Source organism: Helicoverpa armigera, chromosome 13 (genome assembly GCF_030705265.1).
Source record: "Helicoverpa armigera isolate CAAS_96S chromosome 13, ASM3070526v1, whole genome shotgun sequence".
NCBI lineage: Eukaryota > Metazoa > Arthropoda > Insecta > Lepidoptera > Noctuidae > Helicoverpa > Helicoverpa armigera.
Window position 1 is genome coordinate 10222945 of NC_087132.1, and position 27137 is coordinate 10250081.

The following is a 27137-nucleotide window of genomic DNA, read 5'->3' on the forward strand; positions in this document are numbered from 1 at the left end:
TTGTCAGGCCACTTTCTCGAATTCAATTTGTACTACATTTTCACCCTACTACCGAATACTTTATAACTTTCATAGCATGGTACCGTCAATCAATCGCGAAATACACGCAACTTTCCAAGGTCGATTGTATTATCGAGCGATGTGAAAAAACCGGATAATACTCGTAAAATGCCAAAAGTATAACGTGGAATCAAGCAAACATCCATAATTTTTGTCCTCAATACGGCACAAGGAGTTTTTAAAGGTGTAGGTGTCTTTGGTGCAGATATCTTCATAAATACTTAAATAATATAAATTAAAGAACTTCGGAATAGTGACATTTCTTTCGAGGTATCGAAAAGTACTCATGATTTGCCGTGACAATCTCTCAAAAACTACTCAAGCTCAAGATCCAGACCAGTCTCGAATGTCTCAAGATTCCTTCACGCACTCATTCAATCGTAATCAGGAGCCCTTAGTTCACATAAACAAAAGTCTGGCACAACGATAAGAAACAAGATTAGGTCTAGGTACTCTTAGCAGTCAAACACAAGGGTCCATATTTTTTTCGTATCCACCGAACTGGAATAGCCCAGGACACCGAGAATAAACAACTACTGGAGGTGTCATAACGGAGCTGAGAAAGTAGCGTGCCAATAGACGGGTGTGCTATGTGAGGAACGAGCCTTCCTTCTTTGGACCGGATATTTTTTTTAATTCATAAAATTATTGACAGATGTCTTCAAGAACCCGAACGCCTCGTTTCTGATCGGTTAGGTCATACACACCGTACGTGTTTGACCTAGGCGAAGAGGTTTGACCTACCTGCATTATGGCATCTCCGCTCATCTTTCCTTACTCCGAGCCCAGGAGTCGGCTATTACTTAACGATGAGAATAGCCGCGATTTATCTACTGAGCTTTCATTGTAGGTGATGAATAGATGTTGAGCGCGTTATCGCTCATGTTTTCGCTCTTGTGGGCCGAAGGTGAAGGTCAAAGATTCTGGTCAAGTACCTACTTGGATTTTGACTAGTACTGTAGTAAGATCTTATATCGTCATAATTTATGTGTTGGGAAGGTAATTGTTTAATGAAGAGTCAATCTTTGTATGGAAACAATAATCGAAGAACAATATGTTTTCAAAAGATACCATCTAACCATATCTCCTTCACGAAATACCTTATAAATAACTTCTGAAAGCCTACAAAGTCAATGAACCGCAAATACTACGTATTTCATAATTATATCTGCCCTTATTGTACTTGTATTGTCTTCCCAAAAGTGATATACATCACAAATAAAAGTATCCAGCACAAACGACCCTCAATAGGTAAGATCTCTTTCAAATTTCATTTATTTCGTTTTGATTCCACTACATTGCGGCTCGTGCCCTGAGGCGAACCGGCGTACGCTCTGTTCAAGGAGAAATGGACTTCTAACAGAACAAAAGAATCGATATAGATAGACTGCCGGTAAATGAAATAGTAGATAGGCCCCTTTGTGGAGGATCTCGGGAAAAATAGCACTGGTTCGGGATCCGAAATAATACGCGGAGAAAATACTAAGTCTTCAAGATGGAACTTATTTTTTATCTGTTCATACAATAGGTAATTTTCTAAATGAGACGAACATTAGTCTAGAGTTTTTTTGTAATATAAGTATTTCGTGTCCTAAGGTTTTTAGTTAATATCTCTGGAAATTAATGTTTCTGCTTCCTTGCATTTTGTTTGCTTTTGTCTGTTTGATTTTTGTGAAAAATATTTTATAATAAACAGCAGAGTTTAGCCAAAAATATATATTTTGTTGACATTGTAGCTCACTATTTATTCTTTGTCAACAATTTTCCAGATTCCAAAATAAAACCTTTGTATAATGATGAAAATTGTACATAAATACAAAATTATTATTGTCATGGCCAGCACCCCCACAAATTCCACCCAGCTTAACGCGACTACCGCACCTATTCAAAACGGACATCAATAACTGAATAACCAACAGTATCACAATGGTCTGTAACACATTTTGACGACTGATAAACAATGACAGCGCAGACCTCACAAATCCACTCTTAACCACAAGATTAATGTTCGTGACACTTGTACGCCAGTAATTCTGCCGACCTACATATGATATGCATGAAATGAGTAGTGGAAACGATCCCAGGTACGGCGGACGATTTCGTTTCCGGATTTAGGGCGGTTGCATGGTTACGACGGTTGAGCGTTTTGGGGTGACTGTCTGTCATATTGGGTGTAGAAATGTTACTGTGAAATGGTATTTTTTTTTTGGTATGTGAGGACATCGGCAGAAGGAGACTGTTAAAGTCCTGCGGTTGAGATGGTGATCTTTCATCATGATCACAACAGCTATATTTTGTAACCACCACGTTGTACAGACAAATTAATTATCCTCTATGCCGCAATAAACCACCCGCCCTACGGTACATAACCACTTTGAGCAAGAACCATCACATCACATCAAAATCGAGTCGCACGAAAAAATCGCAGCTCCTCACTCAGCCTAAACAATATAACGTCAGTTGCGGATTTAGCAACGTCACGGTGACAAAGGAAAATGCGCTTCGAGTTATGACCCTCTCGGCTCCCTTTTGTTTGGCTAATGTCCTCATTCCTCCTTTTTTTTATTTTTCCCTCATCCTGCCATTTTTATGCCCTTTTTTACGGGAAACAGGAGCAGGTGTCGAGTCCTGTGACGGCCACACTTTGTTTACGGCTTGAGTGTGTCCGTCTCAATTTTGCTTGAATTTTTTTGAATCGCTTGTGTTTCGAAATATATTTTTTTTACGTTTGTGTCGTTCCTTTCATAAATGCTCCCAGTTGGTGCCACACAAACAAAAATTACTCGCTATCCTTCCAGAGGAATGAAAATTGTGATAAATAATTAATTTATCTTCAAGCATGCACCTGTTTTAAACTACCAACGTAATCCCAGAATAATTTGATCGATTATAATCCCATTTCATTGTAATTCGACGATGATGCCATAACAATATGGTGGGGCACGTATAATCATTAATCTATTGTCCCATGGTGGCGCACAATGGGAAAACAATGGCGGTCTGCCCTAGGGGAGCCCATCGATATTCAATCAGGATAGTGAACGACCGAACAGTTACGTGACGGTAGTAGAAGCAATTCTTTTTACTATTGAAGGCATTTTACGATTTGATCGGCGTCGTTTTTCAGACTAAAATGTAGAGTGGAATGGACGATTGAAAGGTCAGGGATTTGGATGAAACTAACGTTCTATATTTCAAATGGATGGCCGCTTTTTTCAGCGCAATTTTTTTTTCTGACGAATTTTGCTAACTGCTGTGAATAAATAAAAAATTAAAGCAAAAATAAAACTAGAAATAAAATCAACTCAAAATTGGACTGAACAAATCTCTCAGCAGTTTGCACATAAACATTTAAGACAAAGCACCTTTCAGACGAGACGAGAGCTCGTCATTGTACATTGTACAGTACAGATTGACCACGGTACAGGGACTCGTGGGAAATCTGAACCACTCCGTCTTGTAACCACCTAATAAGCGCTGCAATGCACTTTTGTTGTGAACCGATTGGATTCTAGGTATAGATGTAGAAACTGGATCTTTCTGTAGAAGCTGTGATTTTTTTAGGAAGTTTGTATCTTCACTATTGTTTGTAGAAATAAGGAATTATTATTTGCTTAGTTGGTATAATAAAAGTAAACAGAGATAACAAAAAAAAGTGAGATGAAAAAAATTGGTAAATATGAAAGTAAGGTATCTTTTAAGAATTGGTAGTTTGCGTACTTGTTAATTTTTATTCCAAAAAGTCACAACTAACCCTGAATTTTTGGCAACACTAAACTATTCAAAAACCCTGACGATGTAACACATACCAAATAGCATTCTTCAAAACACTTACCAATCTTGAAAGCAACCAACTTCATTCGTAATATTTAAAACATTCTCGACGTTTATAACGGGAAACAAAAATTTTCATAAAATAACACACACAGCAGTGTTCTGGCCCCGAGGGTAGTTTGTACCAATAAATAATAATAAGGGAATGTTGCGAGAACGGAATTTAATTATTTCAAACAAGTTGGCGTTGCGAAGTTGCCGGATTGGACCAAAATATATTTCAAAATGTCTACTTAAAACTGTAATTTGGGTAATTATATTGAGTGGGCATTGGTTGAATAAGCTGAAAACTCTTCAGTTTGAATAAAACCAATTAAACTCTACATGCAGGATATAATATAGGTGGCAATAAAGTCGACAATGTACTTAAAACCATACTCAAAGAAATACCAGCTAACGATTTCATAACTGCAGAAAGAAATTCCGAACATTTTGCACCGCAGTTTTAACTGTAGCAAGAAAGTATTGTATTCAAACGTATGCAAGTTTCGGATTTCGTTTGACGATAAATCGGATTGCAAATGTTCGCCATCCATAACCTATTTCAACAGATTTACTGAGCAGTTTTCTTCGATAAACGATAATATTATAGTCTAGAAAGACTAAAATGGAAGATATGATTGGGAACAGAAATGCATCCTTATTGGAACAAGTCCAAAAGTATTACAATTGGAAGCCAAATTGCTGATTGCAATGAGCCTTTTTGTTCTTAAAAGTATGCGAATAGATCATTGTCTTTTCTTTTTAGGGGAGCACACTTAGAATTCTGGAGTATGCCAATTTCATTTAAGCAGCAAAGTCTGTTTTAAGTATTACAGATTTTATAACACTCATAAACTAATAGCATAATTCTAATGAAAGATTTTATCAAAGTCATTAAGTTTTATTTTCTCAATTTTATAGCTAAATGCCGCAGTATTTGAGCCTTCATCATCTCGGCAAATGGTCTTATTTCAGTCCAGCCAGGCTTCTATAATAAAGTTCCCCAAACCGGTATTAACGGCACTTGCCACTTGAAACCAATAATAAAGCTAAACGGCCCTTGCGACTTCCATCCGAATTCTATAGAAATCGGCCTTACACTTTTTATATTGCCAAAGGAACTTTTTTATATTATCCCCATCTTCATTCCCTACTTAAAGTCTTAGTGGAGTAGTAAAATAACTTCTGTAAGAAGGGTACCAAGTTGTGACATAATTTTGGCTGAGTTTCCAACTTTTGGGCCTGTACGAAGGGTGTTGGATTTTTATGAAGAGAGAACTGAGAATCGATAGATCATAATAAATTTCCAGGAGTGGCCCGCATTTTGAGCTCGCGGCTTATTTATCCACGTGCAAAAAGTATTATAAATAATGATCAAAGTTCTTATTTTTTGTTTCGCGAGTTTGGCAAGCGCCGCCCGTCCGTTTTTTGGGAAGTACAAAGTTTGGGGGTCTTAAGTCTTACTTTGGCCGTGTTCGGAATATATTACAAGCTTGCATTAAAACTTAGTTGGCAAAAAATGAAGATTTCATAAAGGCTCTTATGCATAAGTACGTAATCCTCGTCAATTCAAAGTTTTGGTAACTGAATTTTTGGACTCCATTACTTTTTATAAGCATCAAGTAACTCATCAATTTCTAGAGCCCATACAAATTGTTGCATTTACTTGACTGGCTTCACAGAAAGGGGCTATGTTTTTCTTCTGATACAATATCACCGTCAATCCCATTCAAGTAATCTACCTTATTCTGCTATAAATTCAACAAAACACCGTCTTCATTCATGCCAAGGAGACACGCAACAAACACAACAGCGGCATAGCATTCCATATTTTCATACGAAGCGTATTCGTACGATCATCGCTCATTTTAAATTTTGCCAGTTTATTTCTGTTATTTTCACACAGAAAACCATATATACTTTTATGTTTTGACATAAAACATAAGTAGTAGTAATACGCGGGGCGGGTAAGTGCAGGATATTTTTCTACTGGTAGGTACATTCTTTGCTTGTGGCCCCGGTATAGGGTTGTCGCTTTTTATTAAAGGTTAGTGAAAATGTGGTACTGGCTTTAAAGATTGCGTTTGGTCGGAATTGGATTCGTATGCGGCCGTAATGCTCAGTTTTGTTTGTAATTTTAATATAGTCCCTGCACTGGATGTAGCAGTAATAATAGGGGTATGATTACAATTTGCGAATAAAAGCTTTTGCGCTAAGATAACTTTGCAATTTTGGTTTGTGATCTTGTGCATTAAAGAGGTATTGTTCATGTCTTTTTGGTGGTCAAATAATTTATGAAGTATGAAACGTTTGCTCTTTGATAAAGAACCTTCATTTTAATATTCGATGTATTTATCAAATTCTGTAACTTCTTTTCTTGCGTAGTTATTTCTCGTTATTCCTCAACCTTCACATATTATTGTGACCTTCCGCAAGATTGACGATTCAATCCTCAGACGGGTCCTGACAGATTGTTATAATCTCGAATGTGACAACCCTACAGGGGAATATTATAATATAACCCTTTCCTTGAGACGGTGTACTTGTGGCGTTAATCAAAAAAGGCTATATTCTCCTTGACGACCGTCATAGAGGGGGATTTATTTACTCTCATATAATATTACTTGAGTTTCTATGTATTTTCGCGTCGCCCTTTCTATTTATGTCATGGTCTGTAGAATTGAGAGAATGTACCCCGATAAATGACAGACATTAATTTATGCTAGTTAGTGACGATATTTTACACTTAATTAGATACCGTATAGTTGCATGTTGCCAGTACTTATACAGTTTAGAACAAATAAGTAGCACAACAAACAACTGTTGAAGCAAAGTTTTATTTTGTTATCAAAACGGCAAGAAATTAATATCTAACACACATAAATCACTAACACATAGATGTAACCTTTTTACTATCTATTTTTTTTTTTTTTTTTTATTTATTTATTATTGCTTACAAGGTACATAATATATTTTAAAAGGTACAAAATGTCCAACAAAACTGTATACAACAGTTTGTCTGTTGGATCAGATTTTAACAGCCTAAAAGCCGAACACAAGTATCCATATGACTGAGCGCGGTTACCACGCTCCGTCGGGACTCACAATCGATTCCTGATCGCAGAAATAACAATATAATTCAACTGCTCGCTCGACTATCTGCTCAACCCCACCTGGTGCCCCCCCTCCTAGGGGACGGGGGGGGCTATCGGGCTATCCCGCGAGATTCCGGGAAATAAAAATAACGGGATGTATGAGTTGTAGGCTTCTTTAATATTTTGAATAGTCATTGTTAATGGATATATTATATTTTTAGCAAAATTTTAGATAACTTATGGTATGTTGATACTACCCAGTAGGATACAAAACCTGTAAAACAAGAAAAACTGTAAAATTTATTACTGTTTGAAAAATCAATTGAAATCAAATACAGAAACAGGTACAAATTTAACAGAAAACTTCAATAAAGTGCCGTTTTTATAGACTCTCGTAAAAATCTCGACGAAAATCTATATTGTGTTCCCGCTTTTCTTGTGCGGGATATATTTTTATTTTAAGTCGCGGAACCCTAAAATTTGTGCAAGGGGGGAAATAGTAAAAGTTGGCGGTGGCCCATAACTCAACGTGAAGGAGACGTTACTCCGATACGGATGCACGGCCGATAAATCGGACGAATCGGCAGCATGTTTAATCGGATACTTCAAATAAATATGACTGAGAATTGTTTGTGAAATTATGTTTATCACCTTTTTGCTAGTTTAATACCCATCATTAGTAAACAAACAGGACAGCTATAAATAAAAAAAAGAAAAACCCTTTTGGACTAAGAACTCTTGTTCAAGGCACGTTTTTCATAGTGGCCCATGCAACACTGACCGCCGCGCCATGCCTGCATATAGTAAAGCTACGGTAAAGCAAGAGGCCTAAACCTTCCCTAATTTACGTCTATAATATTAGTACGACCTTCAGCGTGAAACCAAACCAACCACCATTAAAATCACACATATTTACGTTACACTTCGCAACGCGACGCACTCACAGGCCGTGAACAATCAAATCAAATGAAAATTAAATCGTGTACGGCACGAACACGGAGACTTAACATTAATTATTCATTAATCCTACACCGTACAGAATCGATGATAGCAAAACATGGCGACGGCTGTCTCGTATTGACGGATTGTATTTATAGCGATTATTACTGTTCGCGTGGCGTAACCTCAGTGTGTCTGAAACGAATAATGTAATTTATTTGTGTAGTGTGCTGGAATCATTGTATTTTTCATGGGCAGTGCACAGACCAGTGTCTCGGCACCCATTTCACGAGTATTGCTAGGAATCTAGATAAATATAGACGAACTGGTCTACAATTGCTTAGTAAAATATTTTATTATTAACGCGTCCCGATGGAACTGCGCACGCGGATAAAAAGTACCTAATAAAAACCATGAAATCGTACACATTATTAATATAAAACTGACCAATACCAAAATTAGTGAAACAATAGACACAGCAACTCAAACCACCCCAATATTACTCCCACCTGTGTCCATAATATTTGGTAACAAAAAATCCATAAACATTAACTGAGTTTCCCCTCTGTATTATACCGTCTTCTATGATTTACTGCGCGAAGGGCTCATCAATCCTGCGTTTACCTTATACATACCTACCAATCTGTATTGATGTTACCTATTAAAAAGCAATCATGCTCTGCTTGTGGAATAATTACCTGTCTGTATTTGTCTGGGTAATAATTGTGGGTGAATCTGACCTAACCTTAGCCTTATTTGTACCTTTATAAAAATTATTATAAAGCCAACTTATGTCATTCATCTTTCTAAGATATATATGCTTACTTGGGTATTTGTCTTTGTCTGGGAAATAATTGTAGGTTTATCTGACTTATCTTATCCTAATTTGTGGATATCTAAAAATTACTGTAAAACCAACTTGTGTCATTCATCTAGGATACTTACTTGGGCAAAGGTTTTGTGAGTTATTCATAAATTCTTATGAGATGTATTATTGTATCTATGGTAGTGAAATCTCGACTTCTTCATTACTGTCGCAACTACTCCATTTACAATTTTCATTGAAATATACAATTGTTAAACTAAACAAGTAACAGTATAATTTGTATTTAGATAGACGATTTTGACAGATGTCCGATACTAAGTTGATTAACTGTACACCCAGCTGAAAAAAATTACATGTTATTTGAATACCTATATTTTCTAATGAAATTTTTCTTTTTGTTTCAGGTGGATTTCTAATGAAATATTAATCGTCCCATGCGATAAGTATGCACCGTGATATTTTTTATTATTTAATGTAACTTAAACATTTAAAAGTACTTTTTGTTATTATAAACATTTGAATATAGATAAGTAATTGGTGAATATTTAGTAAAAGTAAATACATGTAGTACGTTATTTAATTCATATGAAATACTTTATGCGAAAAGTATAGGTAAGTAAGTATAAACAACTTAACAAATTCTCGGAATCCACGTACTGAAACGCTGTTGAGTTATTGAAAACATATTACGCTCTTTACTTAAATATCATGAGCGGTAAGATTTGTTTTTCTTTACCAATTATTTGTGCCTTAATTATTCACGCTGCTGGATATCTACCATTAGTTTACTTCATTATACTTATATAAATTAAAAATGTTAACAAGGTCAAATCGCAACTTGCAAAATCATTCTTACCTACTAAAAAATAAGGTCCAATTTAACAAAACACCTTTCCATAAAATTAAAAGTGCCACATATTACACCAGCTAATGGGCGCTCATTATGGGCAAATTAGTTTTATGACCGCTGTAAACACTATACAGATAATATTATGAGCGGTTCGTAATACTCGCGGTGGCCATTTTAAGTTGGCATGTACAGGCTAAATGCTCTGATACTGCTAATGATTAAAGTGGGTGATACAAATGCGTGCCAGAACTGCAGTTGGCAATATTAGACGATACGCTTGAAATTATGGCCGTGATTTCGCGTAAACAAGGATTTTAATGTGTGATATGCGTGATTAGGATTATAGAAGACTAGTCTATTCCATTTATTACTTACTATTTTTGTTTAAATGTCCAAAGAAAGGCTAAATTACTGGGTATTTATAGATTAAAACTTTCATGAAGTAACATAGAGTGCACACTGCACACGGTTGTGAAAGAAATAAATAAATGTCCATTACTGTCGTGCCATTTAAGACTATAGTACAAATATAGGTGCGTAAGTTGATCTGTAAGGATTTTTCCATTAGCCTTGCGCAAATTAACTGCCCGACACTCCGACATACAATGTTTGCAGACCAAAAATAGTGGACCTAATAAAACGTATATTTTTAGATAGCTCTGACTGGCACCCTCCGATTCTGACCGCAATAGTGGCTCGTGACTCAACACCCTCCCAATTATATCAGGAAGGGTGTACGCCGATAGTTGATTATATTTTTGGGGACAGCTGTGGTACTCTGATAAAATATTTTTTGGTATCTTGACTTGAACCCCATAAGCAGAAAACGTATTTTTTTTTTGTTACAGACTTTTCAATGAGGTAGAAAATAAAGTAAAATGGCTTGAGTTGTTAAGATTTTTTAATCTTAAACTTCAAAAAAGACTTTCTGATACAAAATAACAAACTTAACAAAGTAAATTACACTTATAATTTCCACCAACTTACACTATCCATCCAACCTGCATAAGTTGGGATATAATTTTAAAGTTTAATTCAAAGTCATCCTAATTTAAATATCCCATCAACACTTTACAAAGTGACACTGACAACCATAGTTCCCATACTTCGTGCACGTTAACCTGCCACCGCTCGCGTCCCCACAGGCGCCCACTCCGCTGGTGTTACATTACGCTAGGGTCCGAAAACCAACAAATTATTCCCCGCGGGCCCCCCCAACGTGATTACAGTAATTCGTTCGAGCAGTTTACTGGGCACGGGATTAGCAGGCGTAGGATTACCTTGATTTTAATCTGAAGAAGTACGTGTTTGGGTGTCGATTGTTTTATTTTTTGGGCTTTAGGGATATCTTTTTATCAGTGTTTTTTTGGGTTTAGTATTAATTTTATTGTCTTTCAACATTTTATAAGAAATTCAATTAGATAGATAGATGGGAAAACGATGGGTTGATGATGAAGAACTTGAGGCCAGCTTCTTAGAAATAAAATGAACCAAACTTTGTTGTATAAAGCAAAGCTTTGACGCTTTAACAACAATCTTACCTTTAAAATCATTCTTCATTACAAAAATTACAACGTTCGTCTACAACACTGATACACTTTACGGCGCCGTCCGATCTTGATACTTCAATTCAATTAACTTTTACACCCAAACAAGCACTCTAAACCGCTACTTTGTTTATTACATCGTATTTTATAATCACATCGTAAAAAATCCTTCTCATCGCGCCAGCTTTAATCTTTGTCTTTAGAGAATTAACATTGAAATATCTTGTTAAAATAGCCGTGAAATATTAATAAGATTATACGCCATCTTGGTCACTGAGTTCAGAACGTTTTGGAGGCCGGCAAATTGAGACTTAATAATGTTAATGTCGATTAATTATTTGGAGCTATTAATTAAAAAAATCTTTTGGTGGTATGCTATATTTGAAATAAAATAAAACCGTTTAAAAAAAATCTGTACGTGAATTGTGAATTTATCAAAGTCATTCAATTTATAGAAACTTTTTGCTAAGTCATACACATAAACAGCAAGCTTTCTCAGCATAAATTATTGTGACATTAAAAATGCTTTCTTTAGAATTTAATTTCTAAAGCTAATGTTAACCCGTTCCTTTACAAGTTGCATAACATAACAGCCTCATAAAACTTAAGTACAAACTTTATTTAATATACTCATTTTATTAGCTCATGCACTTAAGCGAATGACGTACTTAACATAGTTAATTTTTCCTCCCATTTTCCAAGTAGGAAAATTTCTTTAATATCACGGGGCTTATGAAAATCTTGGAGAAGCCTCAAAAATGCTGCGAGTAGGGTAATGATAGGGAGTCTAGTGGTAGGAAGGCGAAATATCCTTCGTGTGTAGCTGACTTTATTAAAGGGGTACTTCAGACGATGTTGCGTGTCGCTGCGTTTAGTGAGATGAAGAAATGAGGAGAGATTATATATGAGGTAGATGATTATTAGAGATTGTATGAGGAATTATCAAGGCAATAGTCTAAGCTACATACGTAATCAAATCAATCTGTTTAATTTTAAATGCAGGAAAAGCCTCTAAAGCCCGATGATATAACTGACAAATAAGCTATAACGTGTATTTGAATAAAATGAGTTTGTTTTACTCGTGATTTAATTAAAGCACCGTATAATTTTATATAATGTTTATTTTCTAAAACATAGATTTTTCTTTGTACGTTGGTAAATATAAATCGTAGCGACATAAATTCGCGTGTGTGAAGCACCCTACTCCGGCTTCGTGAAATTTCATCTGGCATCGTCGGCTGTATTATTAAAGAGCAAACTAGAGCGTAGCATCGGCCTGTGTAATATTAGAGCGCATTGTCGCCGTCTCTGCCTTTCTCATATTTCTTACATCATTAAGTCAACGCGTATTGTCGTTTTGTCGCTGCGACAACGACGATGTTGTGAGTCTTTTATAATGTTTTTTTTGTGTTTTGATAAGTTAAGGGGAATTTCAGGTTGTTAGGTCTTTGTGTAGGATTGAGAGTTTTCATTGGCATATTCGATAGCATGCCAATTGAGCGTGTCTCGTTGGAAAATAGCTCAGTTTATTTATATGAAGAGCACTTCTACTGAAAGCTCCCTAGGATGTGTTAGTTAACCTTTCATCCCTATTTAAGTAATTTCTTTAGAATGCGGAACAAACCACAAGGAAAGCTTAGTCTAATCCAACTTCCACCAAAATCTAATCTAAACAGACATCAAAGTAAACAGAAGAACCTCGTTACCCCAATCTAAACTATTGCATCACTTATTCAACCGACTAACATAAAACCATTCACTCATTCACTCACTCACTCGCTCCCATTCGATTCATTCGTTTCCATTTTGCCCCCAAACCACATACGTCTTAGATTGACGCGTTTAAATTACTCGTTTCAACCCTTACCTTGACACCCTTGTCGATACCTGAGCCTTTGAGTACGGGGGCTTATAAGACCATTGTCACGGTTTTCTTTTTTTTCTTTACCTTCCTTTGTTTCTAAGGGGGGAATATATTTGAATGTGGATATATTTTTAATAAAAAGGGAATATGTAAAAATGATCGTGTAACATTAAAAGTTATTTTAAGACTGCTTAATTGATATCCAACCTTACAACGTAATGAAGCAACTTTTTGCTATTAGTTGTAGCTGTGTAAAGTAAATTAAACTTTCACCTCCTTTATTTATGATCCAAAATCCAATCGCAACTTTATATCACAGAAATAAATTGCAAAGTAACCCAAAACTAACATCATTAAATCACTCGAGTACATAAAGCGGGCCATTCACGCCGTGAAATGTGCCCGAAAAACCACAAAATGTATCTTGCATAGGTGAATTTAAATTGTTACCTTTTCTAGCCGAAAGTTCCCTTATTATTGTACAAAATATGAGACAGAAGGTTCATGAACTTGTATGTTGACCATCCATTAACCAACTTCATTTGTTTATTTAGTTTTAAGTAAAATTTTACTTGATGTAAACAATTTACTTTCATCCACTACTCTTTATATTGCATATATTTAAAAGTAAAATCTTGTTACGGAATTGATGAAAGCACATAAATTTTTACCCATTTTTATACCAAAAAGTTAGGTATGTTAACAATTCGAGCCACAAAAGCCTATCAAATTAGTAGTTATTTATAAATGCATTGTATACTGTACAGCTGTATAAAAATAGTCTCTCAAAATGGTACTTCTGTAGTATTTTTACCATGTTTCCCTTACACAATACCTGCCGTATCTGAGCAAGAACGCCTATGGGTGAGTCATGGGCGTCCCGAAACAATATTTCTAAATAAAACACTTCCTTGAGGGACGCGAATAGTCCTGCTGTGCGTGCCACAAAAGATAAGCTTTAGACTGTTAAGATACTTCTTTTGGTTTGTTTTTAAAGTGAATGCTAAAAAATAAAATGGGCTTAAAATATGGAAATAAGGGATAATATAAAAAAATAATGACTATTGGTTATACAAGGACAATTTTGTAACTAAAACACAGTTTTGTATACACCCAAAGAATCCTTTTTAGATCAATCAAACACATTTATTAACATAGACAGTCGTAAACAATTTTGTGCGAAGACCAATTATCGAACCGCAGTACAGAGCTCAAATTAACAGAAAGGCCCTATTAACGACTACCTCTTATAACTTAAAGCGAGCGAATAAAAACGCTCCACAGCTCACCGTATCGGCCGCATTATATTTAAGTGGGTAGTTTGTGAGAAAAACAGCGTATTGTTGTCGGAATTGAAAATAAACTCGCACCGACCCCCCCACCTCCGGGATGTGTAGCTCTCCCCTGTATAATATTCGGCTTGATCGTGTGATGTGTGTGAATTACAGAAGGATAATAAACAATGGGCAATAGGAAGCTAGGGAAGCCAAAATTTTTTAAAATTCAAATTTGAGTTCATTTATTTTTAAAATTTATATTCATTATTTCATATATTTTTTGTATTAACAATAACACTTGTTGAATAAAAGGGAAAATCTAAATTCCTGAGAATACTCCAAAAACTTGTCTCTTATATTCCACGGTGCTAGATATTCTGCTTCATCCTCAACCCACGGCTGCCCTTATCCCAATTTTATTCAGTAGCATTTTTACTGTTTCTATATACTTCTATGTGACATCGTCTCCAAGTAAAATTAATCAGCAATCCGTCCATTTTTTTTTACACTGCTCATTACATATTGCTCAGCTTACCTTCTGTATATATTTACTCAGTAGCAGTACCGTTGTTTTGCACCACACCGGTGTGTTTTACTCGCGTCTCGTATATCCCAATTATTTTCGTCCATTGTTTACTTTATTGGGCGCCTGATTGCGTTCAAGGGTACGGGTACCTTTGCAGTATGATTCTTAGTAATATTTCATGGTATGGTCACGTTAATTTGTAGTATATTTTGGAAATAACATGCTATTCGTTTTTCAAGGAATAAGTACAAAAAAGCTACTTACCGTCAGTTGCACAAAGCTCCATTAAACATATTGCTGTCATTTTTTATCTTGTTGACAAAGAAAGAGTCAGCAATAGGCTTTAGCTTTTATGGAACTTTATGTAACTGACAGTTAGTCTGTTAGTACATGATATGAAGATAGCACATGATCTTAATGCTGAATAAACGACCAAATAACGTCACATTATGCCTCACTGACAAGAATACACTCTTCACAAAGAAAGTACCAATAAATCAAACTAACGAACCCACTGATCAACTCCTCAAACCATATTTATCCTCTCGAATGATTTGCGCGGCGCTTATTTAAAATAATCGAATCGATACGGCACGAGCAATCGATAACAATCGAATCAATTCGATGCGATACTGTGTACGTACCGAATGAAATCGCTCTCATTACCTTCGGCGCCAGTTCGTACGTAAGAGGGTTACCATGTTTGAGGGTGAGCTTCGGACATTCATTTGATTTTAGTATTAGTGAAATCAATTTGTAGGGAGAGGTGTGATGTGAGTGGTACGTGAAATATTCCGTTTTACATGAGGGGAAAATTAAAACAATGATAGGGCAGAAAGTAGCTTTTGGGTTCTGTCAGAAAATAATCTAAACAGAAGTAAACCAATGTTAAAAATGCCACTATAACTATATATATTAGATACAAAATACCGCTTTTGTCGGACAAAATCGAGAAAATATCAATATCCAGGACGAAAATATATCAAAAAATATATATTTTCAGGCTCTATAAATGATAAGTAACTCCAATATTATCTATAAGCAATACTCATTAAACACTACATAATTTATCGGAATCCTTCTCCTCGAACCTGATTACATTCCCTTCCACTCCCACTTGTCCATAATTGAATACAGTCGGCCACTTATAAGATTTCTTCCATTTAAATCCGGCAGCGTATCCACCCTACACTATCGATGGTGGCGGAGTGGCTTCTCACTCAATCTGTCAATTAACGTACGTTACTTGGACTGTAACATGTTTCGCTTTTATACGCCTTCGCAGCACAGCTACATGTAAAAGGTAAACTTTGTATGATGGCCACAGACTTGGGAAGATTTGGAGAATAGACTTGCACTTATTTGCTGCCTTTTTACAAGCTTTTTCCTATTTATTTTAGGTGGCGTCAATACTGTAAATTACAATTATTATTCGTGTACATACATCTTTAGCTCGCATAAGAGTTAGTAGATGTAATTTTAGTTGCCTGTCATAATCTGAGGACAACAAAAATTGAGTTATTCTAGTAATTAAATAGCTAAAACTTAGTTCAATCTCATGTGAGACATTCTTTTATGTAAAGGTATGCAAACTATCTTATTCCTTGAATACAAATTTCGAGCTTAAAGTAGATATCAATATAAAATGTAGTAGTAACTTTTCTATTTTTTCTTAGTCTGTGGGTTGTCTGCAATAGCCACGAGTATTGTGGCTGCTGGTAAGTATGTGAGCACTTCGTTTGGCAATTCCAGTAGACCTTCAGTTGAATGTGGTCGCAAAACAAACACCATGTGTAGGTTTGACAGGTCTACTTATAGACGGCCGTTTTGTATTTTACTATTTTAATACTAAACAATTCCAGATCTGAATTCGAGGATAGTTTTTTGCAGCCAAATAACACATGTCCTGGCAACCATTTGATAGCTTAGACTAGATCATCTGTGTACCAAAATTCATTTAAATCGGTCCAGTAGTTTTGGCTTGAAAACGCGACATACAGTAGGAGAGTTAGTTTTGCATTTATAATGTAAGTTTTATTTCAACTGCTGCTCAAATATCTATCTATATGGTCCATTTTCAGGACTTAGTAATGGAAGAAGGTTTTTTTTATTCCATTCCATTGATTCTCTACGATCGTTAGTGGAATAGTTATTCATACCAAAAATGGTTTCCGCGAATTTCGAAAATCTGTACGACGTGTGAGGATTTCAAACTAAAATTTTAGTTTTCCGGTATCGACAAAAAATTCGCATAGTCGTAAACTGTTAGATTTCACACAAACTGCTGCTAGGCTTTGTGCATACAAAGTTGCAGAAAAAACACGATAGTTTTAGATAGATTGACGAGAATAAGATTGGTAATCGCCTAGTACCTAACTTTTTAAATGTGTTTTTTATTTGGAAATAGATCATAGTTTATTTACATAGATATTTACATATTTAAAATACATGTAAAAAATTATACAAGTAAAACAGAAAAAAAACTTTTTTAATTGTGATAAAATTATTTGTCGCTGACCAATTAAACGATTTTACATATTCCTTACTGACTTTTTCTATTGGATATGGTATAAAAAATATACTATTCAAAATAAAGTGATATAACTGAATATGCAGTTGACAGCAATATTTAGGAGAAAATATTTTTTTGTACTGATTTACAGAACTGTCTACCAAAAAACGTTTAGCTTCGTGATTCCTCGGCATTTCTCGGAACACTTCGGGTCCTGTACTCGCCCGGAGACATGAAATCACCGCGCGTAACTTTGCCAACTCGCTCTGTACAGCTAGTTTCATTCACTTTGGGAATATTTGTACAACCGCTGTACTGTGTTTGGTATTTAAATATTTGCCCATTTAACTTATGTGAGGTTTAATATGTTAATGTAAAAATAATGTGGATTAGTTGTTAATTAGTTATAATTAGGAGATTTTTAACAGCTCGACTTAATTATAACTTTTTGTGCTATTTAGTGAAATCTTATTTTGAGCCCAGATTTCGTAATCTCTCTAGTACAGATATTACCAGTAAAAGGTAAGCAAACTGAATATATGACAAAAGTAAACAAACTTGAATTGGTTATAGGTACATATCTAATTATTATTTACTTAACTTTACTTTATTGCCAAAAAGTATTGGTATGTACCTATAACCAATTTAAGCTTATTTACTGTGTGATATGATGAATAAGTTATTGGAAATTCTATTTGTATCTATTTCAATTTCTATAATAAAATTTGTTCCGAAAGTAAATTATGTCTACTTCCTTGCCTTCAAGACATACTAAGTACAGCCTCCACATAAAATCGTTTTCGGTTCTAAATTAAACTTCAACAGTAATGTGTTTGATCAAGAGATTTACTTAGTTTGCTATCGCTACAACACAACAAATACGGTGTTTATAGGATCTAATTGAGATTGCATCCCCTTCATCCCTTCCCCTTTGTATGCTCTAGGATAGGTTTCATTAAGACGCTTATTGTTTAAATTATAATTAATTTATGTTTGTTTGTGTTGGTAATTTGCGTTTGTCTTTGCGGTTTCTTAGCTTTGCTTAAGAATAATATGAAGGAAGCAGTACTTATTATTCAGATTCTGTAAATTATAACAGAAATAAATTGGACAGATGAAAATCATAATTTGCAATGCTGCACGTCTACGGCGTAGCTATCGAACAGACGCTACGATACCTTACTGTGCTACGCCGTAGTCAGCGTCTACGAACTCGACCAAAAAAACTCAAGTATTTACGATAATTTATGTTCGAATAAATACTTTGAGGATTGAAAATAACACTGTTACACTCGAAAGCACCGACCTTTCTTTGTAATGTAACAAAATTACAAATTCTACAGCCTACGAACATTTTTTTTCTAAAAACACACCCAGAAACCATTTACTGGAACGACAAAACAATCTTATTTAACAGTCAAGGAATGGTATTCTGAATAAAAAGTGACGTTTGGCCTCACCTCCCTTAAATTACGCACGAGACAAGAATTTTGATGGCACGCCGAATTTCTACCCGGAATAAAATTAATGCAGGGGACTGAAAAAAAAGAAAAAAAAACATGGAGAATGAAATGACTAGCAGAGGTGCCATAACGGAAAATCTTTTAAGAACGTAGCAAGCCAAAATGCAGATGTGCGGGGGACTAGGAATGTTACTAACGTTCCGCACTCTTATACGTCTTCTTTGGACTCGACCATGTTTTAAATATCAAAAATCGTTGACAGATGTCTCAAAGTACCCAAACCCCTCGTTAGTTCACTCGTAACCGATAGTTTTGGTCATGCCTACCGTACGTATTTGACCTAGAAGAAGGTGCCTGACCTACCTACCTGCATTATGGCATCTCCACTCTTTCCTTGCTCCGTGAAAAAAAACTCATTAGAAAATAGTAGGTACCTACATCGACTGCTGGCCAATGGTGAATGCAATGATTTTGTTTTTAGGAAATTCAAACTGTTATGGGATACGAGAGATACATTTTTATGTTGTGTTTTGTCTCTAGGCTCTGTTTAAAGGTACTTTTTTGTATTTGGTTCCTTAGAGACTTATTGTTAAATGGGATTGGATTAGTAGTCAAAAGAGGCCACTTTTAATGACTATCAATATTTATCGGGCGCTATATTCTCAAACACACATATTTAATCAAATACACTTTTTTTATGTTTATGCTACCTGTACTATCTTTCTACTAATTAAAATATTTGATTTAAATAATCTAAACGTTAAGTATGTATTACTCAGTTACATACAAGTTTTATTTTGTTCACGACTTTCTAATCTTGGAGAAATAAAAACATTTTGCCGTCGAGATCACTGTTAAATCTGCCCTCGTAGACTCCTTATTAAGGCTTCTAAGAAATCTAGTTTAATCACAGCTAATAAAATGTTACTTATGTGTCTCTGTGTAGTATTTATAGACCTACACTACGTCTGTACTACGGCGTAGCAATGTACGGACTCTAGTTAGTTTGCTACGCCGTAGTAAGTGACTACGATCTCTTATAAAAAATAATTATAAATTAACTATGACTTAATGTCAATAAAACTAGCAATATAAGTATTTTCAAAGAATGTTAGAATTGTGCATTTTATCTATACTTCCCTCGAAAGGATTATCATGAGGATATTTTGCTTAAGTAATTTTTATTATTAAACAATCTAAGTCAAATTACAGCTTTTTTATATTGATTTAATTAGAAATATCAATTTACCCATGACTATGCATAAACGCAACACATATCCCATACAAGCTCGGTTGATAATTAATTCGCTTAGCTTTCGCGCGAAGCAACGCGATAGAGAGAGGGGGCGACGGGTGGGGCGGTCCATTTGTACCATCAATTTATTATTCGTTTAGCGTCGGCCTGATTTATGTTGTTTCGCGCTTGACCTATTAATCCCCGGCTAGTTGCCATTGTAGATTGTTTTCCAGACAAAAATTAATTGGTGTACTAATTAATATGTCTTTTTGAGGTGTTTAGAGTGAGTGATTGATTGAGGCGTGGTAGTTTAGATTGGTTGATTGATTCGTCTTTTTTTAATTGATTTGTTTTTTCTTTATAAGGTTGTGTATTTTTATTTTGTTACTTGAAGAAGATACTTGTAAAGGAAAATGTGTATTTATGAAACCGATAATTAAAACTGACATTTCATAATGAATGAACTTTTAAAAAGCCAATTTTACCTTGTCAATTAACCTATCATTATCGATCGCCTTATTCCCCATCAAGGGTGGGCGTCTACTGAAAGCTACTTCCCGCCGTAAAACGGTAACCGTCCGATAATTATTCATTTATTGTAACCCGGACCGTTATTTACGACAGGCCGTTTAACGGTTGGCCGCCTCTACGAGCGACCGCTACGGTGCTACGGTGCTACGCCGCTACGCCGTAGTCATTGAGTACGGTAATAAACTGAATTGAGATTAATTTTTTTTCGGTACTGACCTTTACGAATTGAACGATCAAAGTTTTTATGTTTATGGCGTAAATTTAATTTATTGAGGACTTAGAAGTTATGGTTATGACTATACTTAGATATATTTATTTTTGAACTAGCTTGAACACATGATTTATTTTGTATAATACTACCAGGTATTTGGTATTAGGGACGTAATTCAATAATTTTGTCTCTATAATATATCAAAATACCAAACGCTGAATTTTAAAAAATGGCTTCACTTACTACATAAACAGTCAGAAAAATTACCAATATTTTTTTTTCCTATAAAAATCCACATTAAAAAAACTTTCTACCCATTGTACAATACACCGTTCTCGCTGCAAGTGAAACCGCACAGCGCTTAATTTAAGCGATTGGTGGCGCTATCAAGCGGCCACAGACGAGTGCACTCCCCGGTACTGGTTCACTTGCGAAGCTGCGCAAAGAATTTTATGTCTTATCACCTTTGGTGTAAGAGTGTTTTTTGATTGAACAGTTTTTGGGGTACTGGTTCACTTGCCTGTGCGCTGCCTCGTCGATGATGCTCAAAGAATTTTATGCCTTATCGCCTTTGGTGTAGGAGTGTTTTTTGATTGAACAGTTTTTGGGGAACTAGTTCACTTGCCTGTGCGCTGCCTCGTCGATGCTGCTCAAATAATTTTATGTCTTATCGCTTTTGGTGTAGGAGTCATTTTTGTGTGTAGCTTGGACCTATAAGTTTTACTATCACAAAATTGTATCGATGTGAAAAAATATACTAAATTTTTCAAAAGAAAAAACAGGTGAAACACAGCATATTACAATTTTTCCCCTAACCTAACCAATTAAAACAAATTTCCAATGAAGAAATCAACATTTTAAACATTCAATTAAATCAAATGTGAACAGAAAATCATAGTTGAAGGAATTTTACAGTACATGTTTAAATGTAAAATCTAGTATAGGTAATCAATCTATTGTACCTATATGACTACAAATGTGTTGCCAACATTTCATTTATATACAAATTCCGATGAATGTTATTCACAGCTCTCACACAGGTGCACACATATTGAACTAATTCATACACATGTGTGTGTGTGTTTCAAATACACGTATTGTTACACGCCAGACATAATGGCGTAACTTTGAAATTTCAACTTTGGCAAAGTAAAGATGTAGGTACTTAAAAAAGTTTTGCCTGTTTTGTTTTTGTGTGATATTGGGCCAGAAAAGTTTGGAAACTGTGAGCAGTTTTTTTCCTTCAGCTTTATGTGAAAATGTTTTAGTATTCTATAATTTCGCATTGACGTATGTACCTAGTGAGTAAAAATACTTGCTTTTTTAATATCTTGACGACGTTTATCAATTGCTTTATTTTATTTCAAATGAGTTTTTTCCCAACATTCCACACTTACCTAACGCTTAACAGAATATTAAAAACCCATTCAACATTTTTCACTAACACACCTATCAAATTACCGCCACAGCTTACACGAGCAACACGTTACATCTATGTGTGCGTCATATATCAATGTGTGCGTTACGTATCAATGGGTTGAGTTCATTCGTATCGAGCTAGGCCGCGTTGCGAACTAAGCCTAATTTCGGCCCCCACGTTTGAATGGCCTTACAATTGTTCCGTATATAGGATATAGGCATGTATTGTATGTCGGTATTGTATTATGTGTTTGTTGATAGATTATTGTAAGTAGGTGGTTTAAGTTGGTGTGAATTGTCAAAACGATTAGTTTTAATTCATAACCGAAAATTGTACCTATTATCAAGCGCGTAACATAAAATAAGCTATGAACATCAAATAAGCATTGCCCATTGACAGTTATCGTTTTTATATAATTTAACTATAAATTACTTGCATGCATGCTGGATATTTAAACTCACTAAATTGTATACTTGATCTAGTCAAATTTTACTTCAGTAAACTCGACAAGGCTAACATTTACCTCAATATACTCGACAGGTTATCTCTCGATAAACAGCCTTTTACGGGAACAAAAAACCAATCAAATGAATAAAAAATTGTCATTCTATCCAAGTTTATTCCAAAAATACAACCCAAGCAGTTTTATTCTGATTGCTGAAGATTGTATCTGTATTTAAATTTATGTCCGCCGGTCGTGAATATATTTTCGGAGCTTAAAACAATGAACTTGACAATGTAGGTTAGTAGGCTGTACTGGATTTTATAAATAGAAGGGATTTTACATGAAATGAAAACTCTTAATGTTATGTAAGTTAGTGACCAGTTACAATGCTGAAAGTCATAGTAGATATGAGATTCTGTATATTGTGTATACATACAATTCCACGTCAGAGATCGTCAGGTGCATTTAAAAAAACCTGGCATTAGGACTTGTGTACTGGACATATGATTAAAACAACTCATTTAAAGAATAAACTGTCTTGCTATTTTCAAAAATATGATTACACGACAGTATACATGAGTTACATGTATACCTGAACATTCAGAAATACACCTAGTCGATTAAAGCAAATCTATAAACTCTTTTTCATCATCGTCATCATTTCAGCCATAGGACGTCCACTGTTGAACATAGGCCTCCCCTTTAGATACCTGCTCTTTTAAACTCTTTTTAAATAATATAAATAAAATAAAAACTTCGAATCTTCTATAAAATATCTGCTTTACCCTTACTTTCATCACGTATCTTTGACCACGAGCTGACACGATTCGTCACAATATATCTCCTGACACATTTAACGTTGATGCGTGAAACGACACGCAGTAACAACCGCGTGTTTGCCCAGCGAGATTTATAGGCCGTGAAATAATGCCCGCGCTGATTTTAGCACAATGCGCGTAATTCATAATAGTGACATGAGTTCAGGAATGTAGGGAACTTGTGTATAATAGAATAGAATAAGTACTTACTTAATATTTTAAAAAATGCTCAACTATGGGCCTCAAGGTCATGGAACACACATGAACGGGACGGCACGACCTTTAAAGCGGTTTGCAATTTTACGATTTTTTTGACTCGTACATTCAATAAGCACTAGAAATATGATATGGTCATGGCACACGTAAGGCACAGCAGGATTTTAAAGGCTGTTTGCGATTTTGTGTGCAACCTGCACATTGCATGCAACTTACTTCCATAGAGGAATCGCGTCTTAAAGTACTCGTAAAATGTATATCTCTCGAAGCCCTACTTTTGAGACTCAAGTGTGAACATGATATATCCCCACTACCATTATTCTACCACCCACGTGTGTTAACACAATAAATCACCCAATAAATTCTCTACCCCAAACTAAATAACGTCTTTCTTACACGCTAATAATATCTCTGCCCCCATTAAGTGGAAAAATCCTAAAGATATTAATCTAACTAACACAAAAATCTTAACAAGTCTATAAATAACGCTGGGTTTGATACAGGACGCACCTTAACCATAAAATGGCGTTAAAGCTGTCACAATATATCACTAGGGCCGGTAAGGGCCGGTACACAACGCACGACTGCGTAAAAACGCGTAAATTAACACGCGAGGTAAATTACGCGCCGAACTTTGAACATGTTTTTACATGTTGTTTACGGTCGAGGTATTCGGATTTTTAATGGAATGTTTTAATTTTTATGCGCTTTTTTAAGATTTAATTTGATGTAATGGGAGGATTTTGTTGAAGAAAAATAAGTAAATGAATATTGTCTTTGGAAGAATCTATGTAGATCTCAATTTGGTTTCGTAGGTAGGTACCTTTCTCACGTCTTGATTTACCATTTCAGTGAAGTAAGGTCAAAAGTATTTACGAATTACTTACAGTACTAAATAGATATTTAAGTATTGACATTTATTATTGACACATATCTAATAATACAAGCAATAAAGGCTTCATACATTATTATTACCATTGAATTGAAAACCCGTCATTCTGTACTGACCTTAAGTTTTCCTTGACGTTTCGACCACTTGACATACGCTATTATACGTCAACCCACAAATAATAGACCATTGTACATACAAAATGTAAATTCAAAACGCTTTTCTTTTTCATATCTTTACCTTTATTTATTGTCGGTGATTGTAAGAAAGGTCTTTTTACTTCAGACTTGAAAAGGTCGGTAGAATTTAAATGGTTGAGGTTTTTTCCGAACTATTGTCGTAGCTTTTTGTTAAGTTAATGTTTTAGGTTTAGGTTTTGCCTTTTCTTAAGGAAAATTTTAAGAAGTACCCATAGAGGTTTTACTTATGTAAATAAAATTATCTATTTATAACAGTGTTCCATTTTTATTGACAGTTGTCTGTAACAACAAAAAATACAATAAAGTGCACAGTTCTGTTGTACCTAATTACCTAACTAAGTGTATGTAACGGTTTTTATCTAAAAACAAAACGAAATTGAACTATCATTTCAAAAATTCGTAAATTATGTGGCTCCTTTAATTTCAAAGCTTTTCTAAAATTTTCACCATAACTCACATTTCAATGATAACACATACGTTACACAGATAAAATTAAATTTCATACCAGCAGAGGTGAGTGCATAATAAATTGTTAAGCTCGATTTCCTAGAGCAGCCGAAATTTACGACGCACCGTGGAAAATATGTTCGTAGGTCTCTACGAAGCATATTTCAGTATTTCGTGAAGCCAGTCCAAAGTTGCACATAAATCTGAAACTAACTTCACGGTACAGAAACATTTTTATAGACACACTATATTTTCATAACACTATATTTATTATGCTTGTGTACCTCTAGAATGTCGTAAATTAAAGTTTGTTTGTATAGTTGAACCTTTTCGCGTAAAAATTATGTTAAGCAACCGTACCAGTATTTTTAATTCGAATGTCCGTCCTATAATACCAGCTTCAATACTATTCTAGCTATACCCGTACATACGGTTTAACATAAATATGATTCGGAAAAATTAAAAGTAATATATTCTTAGAGGTCAGATCAGAAGTGGTACTTGAAAATGAATAACACACGTCTATAAACATTTAACCTGGTAAGGTTTATTTCTTACAAAGGATTTAGCAGAAGCCAACTTTGAATAGCAAATACAATATTGATAATTAATTATAAGATCACGATGTGACATCTTCAACGTCCGTCATGCTTCCATCCTTCATAATTTCTTCTTCTATACCAGCCTGGTCAGTCCAGGTTGGTAGCAAGGAGGATTCATATCTAACACGGCCGTTCCTGACCCTGCGGCGTCCTCGCCAGCAGTATTATTCGCCTCTTCAGCATCAGGTCAACTCCCCATAAGCTAGTCATCGACATGTTGCTCATGATCTGAAACACGTTAAGCAAGGTATAAGTAATTTACTCGTAGTAGTCGTTTTTGTTGTGTATAAGTCTGAAGCATGTAATATGTTGAGAAAAGGAAGGGTAACAAAAAAAATGCATCGTGAATGACAGAATCCGGACTTCCATCACTCGCCATACACCACCAGGGGACAGAGGCTCCCAGTTTGCATGTCATTACACACGCTCATAGCATAGGCACGCATTTAAGCTATAGGTAGCATACTATGACGACGTGAAACAGAGACACATACCGTCGTATGTTCTCCCAGTGGTCTAGACAACTAGCACCATCAGTATGTCAAAGTCAAAATCAAGGAAAAGACCATTTCCAAGCTAAAATTACAGTCAAGGTCAAAATCAGTCATTGAAAGTAGGTCAATTAGATCAACACATCAATATTCATGCACCCTTTCATGGCACGCACACAAAGACTCATGTACATTCGAACGTCCTCAAAGTCCTTGTCATTGTCAAATTGCCTTGCAACTCTCAAAGAAAGCCAAGGAGGTCACATTTCGCTCGGCCACTGCTGACCATTCATTTGAAGGATCTAAGTTTTCAAAGAAATAAATCCATGACTTAATTATAACTTTGACATCATCATCATTATCATTGGCCACATAGCATCTTGGTCAGACGATTGTGGCAGTGCTTGTCTATGAGGTTATTAGTGCCGCAATCACTTTCTTTTATGGCTAAATAAGCCAATAGTTGCACGACACACATAACATTGACACATAAAATCAAAATAGTAATCCAAAATATCATCGTTACTCATCGTTAATAAAGTGCCAACAAACATAAGTGATCAACGGTTAAAATTGACACGTATGCAGTTTTAGTCATCTTTTATAAAATAATGGTAAAAGGTCATGATGGGATGGGATCAACAAATTGAAAGTATTATATATAAGATCAGACTCTCCTTAAGACTCCATATAAGGTTATTTCAATTGACGTTGCCACCTTACATTAGCCAGCAATATTGGGCCGCGCCGACACGTTGTAATATCTCTGCAAACAAACATCATGCATGACTCATGTTTGGTCGCGCTAAGCCTTTGCGCGTATAATAACAGCAAGGAGTCACACTATGTGCTAGC

The 27137-nt window shown here is 35.3% G+C and overlaps 1 protein-coding gene across 14 annotated transcripts in view; it reads left to right on the top strand.

Annotated features, from left to right (window-relative positions):
• Positions 1-27137, top strand: part of LOC110373336 (CUGBP Elav-like family member 1) — a 376248-nt gene that overhangs the window by 167899 nt on the left and 181212 nt on the right. For 11 of the 14 annotated variants that reach the window (XM_021330583.3, XM_021330594.3, XM_021330589.3 and 8 more), the window contains one exon: positions 9141-9179. The exons of the other annotated variants lie outside the window; for them this stretch is intronic. In XM_021330583.3, coding sequence (XP_021186258.1) covers positions 9141-9179 — 39 coding nt within the window. The remainder of the gene's footprint in view (positions 1-9140; positions 9180-27137) is intronic. 14 annotated transcript variants of the gene reach the window in all.